The sequence below is a fragment of the Austrofundulus limnaeus genome, unplaced genomic scaffold (genome assembly GCF_001266775.1).
Source record: "Austrofundulus limnaeus strain Quisiro unplaced genomic scaffold, Austrofundulus_limnaeus-1.0 Scaffold17, whole genome shotgun sequence".
In the NCBI taxonomy this organism is placed as follows: Eukaryota; Metazoa; Chordata; class Actinopteri; order Cyprinodontiformes; family Rivulidae; genus Austrofundulus; species Austrofundulus limnaeus.
The window spans coordinates 3,061,397-3,070,649 of NW_013952419.1; the positions used below are offsets into that span (position 1 = coordinate 3,061,397).

Genomic DNA, 9,253 nt, shown 5'->3' on the forward strand with positions numbered 1-9,253 from the left:
CCCCCTCACATACACACACACCCCGCCCATGACTCCTGCAGGCTCTCGGGTGAAAAACCAAAAGTGAAACTTAATTGTTTTCTGAGCTCCTAACATTAGTTCTCACTCGGTGAAGCTCTTTTCAGATTAAAAATACCTTTGAGGAAATGTTTTTTTCAGATGCCAAGTGAACTGCATCATGGCAGCCCCCCCAACCGCATTGAAATGGGCTGGACAGAAGCGGAAGGTGGTTCTTAAAGAGACAGAGGCCAATTTCAAGGCATTTAGAAGAGGAAGTGATGAGAAGATAAGTTTTTTTTCTATTTAAACATAAAAACAGCATTTTAATAACAGCTAAAGGTGACATGGATACTTTATTATGGTATGGTATTTAAATACAGTATATGCCTGAGAAACACATAATATTGGCCATTTAAAGAAGTGGCAGCTGCCTTCATTTATCAGCTGCTGAGCAGAAATCTACACGAGTAAATGTCATCAAATGGCTGGTGTGTGTGTGTGTGTGTGTGTGTGTGTGTGTGTGTGTGTGTGTGTGTGTGTGTGTGTGTGTGTGTGTGTGTGTGTGTGTGTGTGTGAAACAGAGCTTAGACGTATTAACGGAGCAGTCGTGCTCAGGGAATAAGCCACTTACAAGCCGTCTATCTGAGATCAGACCGGCCCTGCTGCACCACCCGTTCTGTCGGCCGTCCTACCGTGTGACATCACAGCAGGTTCACCGGATCATAGGAATTGGTGAGGTGAAGAAAGTTTTCAAAAAAGTGGAGGATGTAAAAGCAAGGGGGCAGATAGTGGTAGTTGATTTTAATTTCCTTAACTCAAATTCTCATACTACATACAGAAATATGATTTCCAAAATATCAKTAGCTGTCAGCTATTTGAGTATGAGGTGGTGATTATCAGAGTAAAGAGCATACGTATAAGGCAAACTATTAAATAGCAGCTCAGTTTGGTCATAAAGACGTTGTTACAAATGGCTAATATAAGTGAACTAAGTTTAAATTTCTTGATTTTGGGGGTTCTGAGAAAAGGTTATGAACATGAAAGAAAGTCTAGTTATTCGTGTTTGTTTACTAGCTGTGTGCTCAACCTTAYGGAGAATGTGCAATAGCATGGGGAGGATGATTAAAGAGTAGCCATACAAAACCTTTGCTGATGTCTCATTTATTCGAGTGCCCAAGAGATCAGGCCACAACAAGGAAGTACCATCAGTTTTAACAAAAAAGCTTCAGGGGAAAATGATAATAAAAATAAAATTTAAAATAATAATAATAATAATAAAAAAGCTTCAGGGCATGGCTCCGCCTATTTGATTACATCATATAGTGAAGGGTCCCTGTTATTCACTAGAAGCCATGCTCCTCAGTCATTAAAAACCTATCCTAATGAAGAATTAAAAGTTCAGTTATGTGTTGGATTTGTTTCCAGGCATGTATCTACAAATATAGAATCATCAAGTTAAGCAAAACGGTCACATTTAACAGTCATTACAGTTCTATCATAAAACTATACCACGTGTATGTAATTTAAATCAGTTGTATTAATCTGAAACCCCAATAATTTCTTCAAAATTATCGTCTTACCTGTTGAAGGCAGCTCTTTTAATGACTTCAGTTTGGAGATATGGAGCGTAACAAGCTAAAGGCTAATCCAAGTGGGAGCGAGACCAAAGTGGACTGTTTTCGAACGCCGTGCTAAAAAATGTCGTAGCTGTTCATGCAAACGGTTAGAAACCTTTACACCTTTGTCAGTTTTGCATTTAATGCTTATGCGAACAGAAATATAATATTCTTTCCGAAAGTGTTATTTTTGCTCACAAAAAACTACAGACTTTGATCTAAGTAATCAAGGAATACAACACTGACAAAAAATATAATAAGTTTGCTTGAACAACAATGAAAGTGAGTTGTTTTAAGATGGCAACAATTCACTTTGGTCTTGGTTTCACTCACTAGCTGTTAGCTCATCAGTCTAGTCAAAATTAAACTTTAAACTGAGATATAGCTACAAGTTTATTTTTAAACAGAAGCCAGGGTTCCCACGGGTCCTTGAAATCCTTGAAAGTTTGTGAATTTGAAAAAAGAAATGTTTCAAGGCCCTGGGAAGTTTTTGAAAACAGCCAAAAATTACACTTGTCCTTGAAATTTCACAAAAAAAAAACAAAAAAACACATGAATCGTGTGTGCCATCTTCTCACGTGTGAATAAGTGAATTACATAATTGCATATCCATGTATTGTGGATATAAATATAGGTTGTACCTTTAATCCACTTTCTTTCATTGATTCTGACTCAACAACTTCTTTTCTGTTCAGGTTTTCGTTGAATTTACATATTAAAACTGTTTATTGGTAACATTCTGCGGTAGCAGTAGGTAGTTGCCGCTGCGCGTGGTTCTTGAAATTGAGGAAATTGGTACTGAAAAGTCCTTGAAAGGTCCTTGAAGTTGATGTTGACCAAGGTGTGGGAACCCTGAGAAGCACACTTCAAAGACAAACGAAATTAGATTCTCAGTCTTTTGTGTAATTTAACTAAAAGTATCTGTACGCAATTAAAGAACAACTATTTCTAAGTACATTATCTACTTTAGCTCTCTTAATGTCTTTATCAGAATTGATGTTCTGACAATTACTGCGAAAAAAAATGTGTTCATATGAACCCACCCAGCTCTGTTTCTGGCCTCATTACTGAGGTTAATAAAAGTAAGAAGCTCAAGCTCCTTTGCAGCTCTGCTGGGATTCAGAGTTACAGGCAGCCAGGCCCAGAAACCTACTTCTGCCGTGGGCTCAGTGACTGACGCCGCTCGGCTGACACAAGAAACCCACACACAATTAAAAAAAAACTATATGCACAATGCATCCCCCCTACATACAAGTTTACTATATCTTTGCAGTTTGTCGTCGCTCCACATACATAATTTATAAAGAAACACTAAGTTCATTTAGTTTTTCTTCTTCAATATTAAGATTTTCACCAATAAACCATTCATAGAATCAAGTTCTGGCCATCTTTTAACACAATAGTCTCCTTTTTATAGTTCTCTTCATGAATCAAAAAATTAAAAAAAAACATAAACACAGAAAATCTGAGTGGGGGGTGCTCTACAGCCCACCAATTTGACAAGTGACTGTGTTACTGTGCCTATAGGCCCAAATCAATACTGTTTCCAAAAATAGCATCACCATAACAGTCTTATTTCCAGTGACATGGCAACAGCAACATTAACTATGTAGTCGCCAAAAAAACTGTTCTGCAAAACAGTGAGTTTAATCCATAACAGGAGGTTTTGCCAGGAAAATCTGATGTGGGGATTTAAATGTCTGGAATCTAATGGAGTCGGTTTCCAGCTGAGTCAACAACAGATCATTAAATAGACAGAGATGAATTAACAGGCTACATGAAGATGAATCTTTCGAACTGAGACAAATGGTGACAGATTAGCAAAAAATGGCATGAAATGCTCCAGGAGCAAAGAGCACAGTCACGAGCGTGAGTCACAAATTGGTCATTTAGGACAAGATTACACGCTGTACAACACAAAATGGCAGAATGCCCCACATGTCCGGCACAATCTGTTTCGAAAATAATGATGTAACTAATTGTGCTGTCAGGGGACGAGCAGCTCTGTGTCATAAGGATGGCTTCACTGAGAGAGAGAGCCAACAGAGAGAAATGATGGGGATGAAAAGTGGCAGAAGAGAGGTGACAAGAGGTCAAACAGGAAGGAATCAGTGCAACATAAAACCCCAACACGCTGCCACAGACAGTCATTCTCCTTTGCTCAAAAATAGGCACAAACATCTACGTGTCTGAGAGAAAGCTTGTCTGACACGACTCAGCTGCAGCATAAACCCTGTTCAGCACAACMCACACACACACACACAAACACGCACACACACAACACCATCTCGTTCTGACAATGCAGAGATAAAAATGTGAGAGTAGGAGCCGGAGAGGTGGGTGGACCTCTGAGGGAGATGTGGCGCTGATTTATTTTTGGGTTCTGAGGCTGGTACAAGCGCAGCAGCATGCGCCAGACTCCATTCATAAATTGATTTCAACTTGTTACCTTGTCGTGACCTCTTTCAATCTCTGTCATGCTTTTTTTCTACACCGCTGTGAGCAAAAGATGCAAATATTCCTAAAAGAGGTCAGAAAAGAAAATAAAAAATGAAAGGATGCTGATTAAATATTTAGTCACTTTAAGCCTTTGAATCCTCTCTTTAAGGCAAATAAGATTAGAACAGCAAAGATCTTACTTGCCCTTATATGATTTTGACTTAAACACAAACTCTTTCCCTTTGGCCTGTATTTGATCCCACTGGCTTTTGTACAAGCTAACGTCAGCATTGCTAGCCACATTTGGTGCTGTGTATTACCATACAAAGTTCAACCACATGGTGCAAAGGGAATCCTTTCAAAAAGGCTCCTTATGTTCTGCAACTACCGTATTTATTCTTGTATAATACGATCTCGTGTATAATACGACCCCACCTTTTTTTTTAGCTTAAAAAGCATAACAAATTTAATCCTCAAACTACCTCCAATTTCATACAGACTTCAAGATTTTTCAGCCTTTACAGTCTTTATAAATATCAGTAAAATGATCATTGGACTGTTCATTTTATTTTAACAACATATGTACTAAAAGGTATTTTGACAACAAATATATATCAGCTGTAGCAGCATCATATGAATTCTGGCATTTTACACATAGTCCACCAGGATGCGCCAACACAAAAGTCAGAGACCTCACATGAGATTTGGGCCGTCTTGTGGGGGAAAAGCAGATTACTTCCTACTCGCGAGCACCCCCTCTGGTGGGGAAATGTTTTTTCAGGGATACAAACTTTTTCAGAACACCGGTAGACGGCAACCATTACAGATGAACATGTTTGTTGTTGTTCGAACAGCGGCCCAGTCGCACACTAATGTCATTAGTTCGTTATCATTACTAAGCTGCAGGACTGCCTTTTCCCCCCTTTTTTTCACATCATGTCGCCTGCCTGGATCTGTTATTATCTCGCTCTGAAGCACAAAGGAGTGTCAGAGGTAAGCTTGTTTCAACTGCTTTTTACGACGTGGTCTCAGACTCAATAATTTTGTGAATGAAGCCGATATTTCAGTTAAAATACATAAGCAAAAATATTTATCCGAGTATAGTACTACCCCCCAACTTTATGGATGATTTTATGGATTTGATTTTACGTATTATACTTGAATAAATACGGTAGTAAATATTTTAGCTGATTCATAAGGATTGTATGTTAAAAATAATAATGCCAGAAGAGGTAATATCAATAGAGAGAATTGGGGTCCATATCCCCTCAAAAACCTAGAGACTTGTCTGTTGGTACAACTTTTTGATAGACTTTATGTGACACAGTTCTTTGACGTATCATCCACCAGATAATGAGTAATGTCAAGATCTAATCTAAGCTATTCATCGTCTCCGAACAGTGCAAACCGTTCTTACCAGTTTGCCTTCAAGCGTGTAAATCTTCTTCACCACCCCAGAGTCCAGCTTGATGGCATCAGTGATGTCGGTCAGGACCTGCTCATAGGAATGAGCCGTCTTCTTGTTCAGCAGGATCCTCACAGCCTTACGAGGCTTAACTCCACTCCGCACCACCGTCACCAGCTTCGGACGGATGAAGTTCTTGTTCTCACGGCCATCCGGGCCGCCGGACTTGGCGTTGGTCAGGGTGAGGGGGCTGCGGGACGAGGCTTTGACATTCACCGACCAGTTAGGGTTCACGTTCTTTGTGTAATCCAGCTTTTTGAAGGCTTCGATTGAGCTGCAGACGTAGCTTTCACCTATTAAATGAAAGCAGAGGAGTAGAAAACAAAGGAAGCTTTKATAATATCAAATACTTTACATAATAACATTGGCGTGTACTGTAGTTATTGGAGAGTAAACCCAATCAAGACTGAGCTAATCTAAGTTGAAACAAAGGATGCATCTGCTTGACCATATGGCCATGCTGGCTTTTATCCAAAGTGAACTTGAATTGTGGGTTTTATCCAATAATGGTTCTTAAAGGGACAATATTATGTGTTTCTCAGGCATATATTTAAATACTATACCATAATAAAGTATCTATGTCTCCTTTAGCTGTTATTAAAATGCTGTTTTTATGTTTAAATAGAAAATAAACTTATCTTCTCATCACTTCCTCTTCTAAATGCCTTGAAATTGGCCTCTGTCTCTTTAAGAACCACCTTCTGCTTCTGTGCTGTGAGTTTGGGGGGTGGCATTGTTTCGCGTGTGCGTTATGATGCAGTTTACTTGGACCTGGAAATACATTTTCTCAAAAGTATTTTGAATCTGAAAAAAGCTACACTGAGTGAGCAATAGTGTTCAGAGCAGCAGACAGCTATGGGAAAACTATGCGATTTCCAGCCATGTCAAGGGCATTTTACTAAATTCTTAGGATTAATAAAACAACAATAAAACTCGTATTTTATCAAGGGTAAACACTGAAAACCAGTCTTTAATTTGAACTTTATCAAAGATCATGACAGAAACTTCCATTATCCTTGTTTAGTTTTCTTTTTACACACTGAGCATCATTGGTTAGTGTTGGCTGCATCATATTTTATCATGAAACCTCCTCTGTATCAAATGTAGTCATGTAGTAACAAAGTAGGATGAGAAACCCAAAGCACAAGCTACATTGAATGATTATTATACAGACTAAATAAAATGTCTTTTTTTCCATCCCTGTTTGTGACGCCCCCCTAGAGAAATAGTGCCCTTAGCATTTACCTACACTGCCTATGCCTGATCTTGTACCATTCAGGATATCCTTCTTTAGATTATATTTTATAGTTTTCAGTGAGTAGGCCTTTAAGTCTTATCAATGCCCCGCCGTCAAATAATGTATTTGGATATATAGTCCATATAGGGCAAGATTACATTACATGGCAAGGATGTGTTTAATCTTCAGAGATGATCAGAGTCTGTTTGAGATTATAATCCACATTATAATGATGTCTATTATTTGTTATAGTCTAAGAAACTGTAGCACTAAAAACTGTCAAAAGCCAAAGATTCACCTTCCACCAGCTGATCAGTACTGGTGATCTTCTTGCAGCCATCCAGGGTGTAGATGGTTCGGACGCCCTGGGGCAAGTTGACGTTGTCGGACAGCGAGCGGGTCAGGTCTGCCAGCAGAGCGTCGAAGGTCCGGAACCTGTCCGCTGAGATGGCGTACACGATCCCGTTGAAGTACCGGTCCCCGTTGCGGTAGAAGCGGACCTTCTTGGCCCTCTTCTCCGAGGTCAGGGTCTTCAGGGTGCGGGTCCGATACAGACTGCAGTGGGCGCTGTGCGTGGGACTCGGGACCCCGTTCACCTTCGCGTTGGCCCGGCCGTGCCTCTGACCTTTGTCCCGCTCGTCGAAATGCTCCATCTCCATGGGGATTTCGCTGCCGAGGCTCACGAGTACGGCTGTGCTGTCTGGAGGAAACAAACAAACAAAAAAAAAATTGTGAAAGTTCAGGTAAACAAAAACAAAAAGAAGAAGACGCGGCTGATAAAGTAGCCAGCCGGTGTCTGAGGCTGAAGCGCTGTCTTAAAATAACCCCCTAATGACAGATTAAATGCTGATAAGCCGGGAGGTGCGCGGCCGTGACGCGGAGGGCGCGCCAGAGTTTGGAGCGCAGCGCAGATAGATGATGAAGAGCGACAGTCACGAATCGATCTAACATATCCATATTAACCAATAAATAATCAGAAGAGGCATCAACCCTCACCCAAACATCTCAATAACCACACAGCACGTGTTATTACGCGTTATTTATAATACAGATTTACTTTTCAAGTCATAAGGTCTGACTTGTCAGAAGCAGAGTGACTGATCCGTCACTTCCACATCAGGTGACGCGCTGACAGACTTACCCACGCGAGCAATTAACGCCTCTGTGACGGTCACCTCCAGCTTGAACTGATTTATTTCCCAGCAGATGTGGACCAAAAAAAAAAAAAAGGAAATTCAATGAGCTCGTCGCAGTTTGGATGATCTGCGTGGCTGCGATGAGACCTCCTCTGTGCGTCCCTTTGTCCGATTACTCCACCACCAAACACCGAGCTGTGTGTGTGTGTTGTGTGTGTGTAAGAAGCAGTGACTGGACTAGAAATTGACTGGGTAGCAGCTGCTTTACCCTCCCATTTTTTTCCCTCCTCCTCCTCCTCCTTCACGTCACTCTCGTGAGTTTTCATTCAACCGCCYTCATTATGAATGCAAACCCACGCTTCACACTCGTGCTTCAGGGGGAGGATGATGATGATGATGGTGATGCCTACTGGTCCTGCACCCTCCCAGCCCTGAGGACACGAGCCAGTTGAGTTGTGGGGGAAGATGACACACACACAGCTTCATTAAAGAGAAGAAATCCCCCTTTTTTTTCTTTAACAAAAGTAAATGTACAAACAGTCTATAAATACCTTGTTTGATCCTAAAGGAACAGTTCAGATATTTAGAAGTGCTGTTCAGTGAATTTTATGTAGCTAGCACCAACTTTTCAGTTTTGAAATTTTATGAGGTTTGTGCAAACACACAATCATCCCTACTCATTTGCCTTTTTTAAAAACACATTTTTATGCAGTTACACAAATCCAAATTTAGCCAAAGACCAATATATCGCATATAGAGATAGTTTCTTAAAACAAAAAAAGTGCTGAAAGGTAAGATAATGTGCCTGTCTAGCAATTTTTTTTACTTTTTTGTTGACACAATAAACTTAAGCACCGTCCCTGACCTACAACTTGCCTCCAAGGTCTTCAATCCAAGATTTGCAGCTCATAATTTGTCTGTGCTGTTGCTGGTGAAAGTTTCAGTCTTACATTTAAAATTGTTTTCTATGAAACCTCTCACTTTCCTTATAACTTCCAAGCCATCTATTTTTTTAATCTTTCAGGAACACCATATGTGAGGCTTCTTGAGCAAATGTATCAATGTGTGAAAATTGTTTCTTTTTTTATTTTCCCCCCACACAGATTCTTCTATTTGGGGCCATACTCACAGGGACGCAGTGTGCGTCACAAACTGAGGGCTGACAAGGTGTTGCGGTCTAAATTAATCCAGAGGAAGCAGGGCACATGTGCAGGGGACTGTCCGAAAACGAGGGCCAAAATGATGGATGATGAGGGCAGGACTTCATGTCATTATGTATTCAAGAATTTTTTTAAAGCCAAATGTTATCTGTTTGAGCAAGAGTGCACACACTGAATGATCATTGACAAGGACAAGGGTT

The 9,253-nt window shown here is 40.4% G+C and overlaps 1 protein-coding gene across 2 annotated transcripts in view; it reads right to left on the minus strand.

Annotated features, from left to right (window-relative positions):
- The window catches only part of dclk1a (doublecortin-like kinase 1a), a 53,759-nt gene extending 45,589 nt beyond the window's left edge, over nt 1-8,170 (minus strand). For both annotated transcript variants that reach the window (XM_014003296.1, XM_014003297.1), the window contains exons 1-3: nt 7,899-8,170; nt 7,056-7,457; nt 5,473-5,813 (exon numbers count right to left, since the gene is read on the minus strand). In XM_014003296.1, coding sequence (XP_013858750.1) covers nt 5,473-5,813; nt 7,056-7,416 — 702 coding nt within the window. In that variant the 5' untranslated portion in view covers nt 7,417-7,457; nt 7,899-8,170. The remainder of the gene's footprint in view (nt 1-5,472; nt 5,814-7,055; nt 7,458-7,898) is intronic.
- Nucleotides 8,171-9,253: the final 1,083 nt, after the last annotated feature.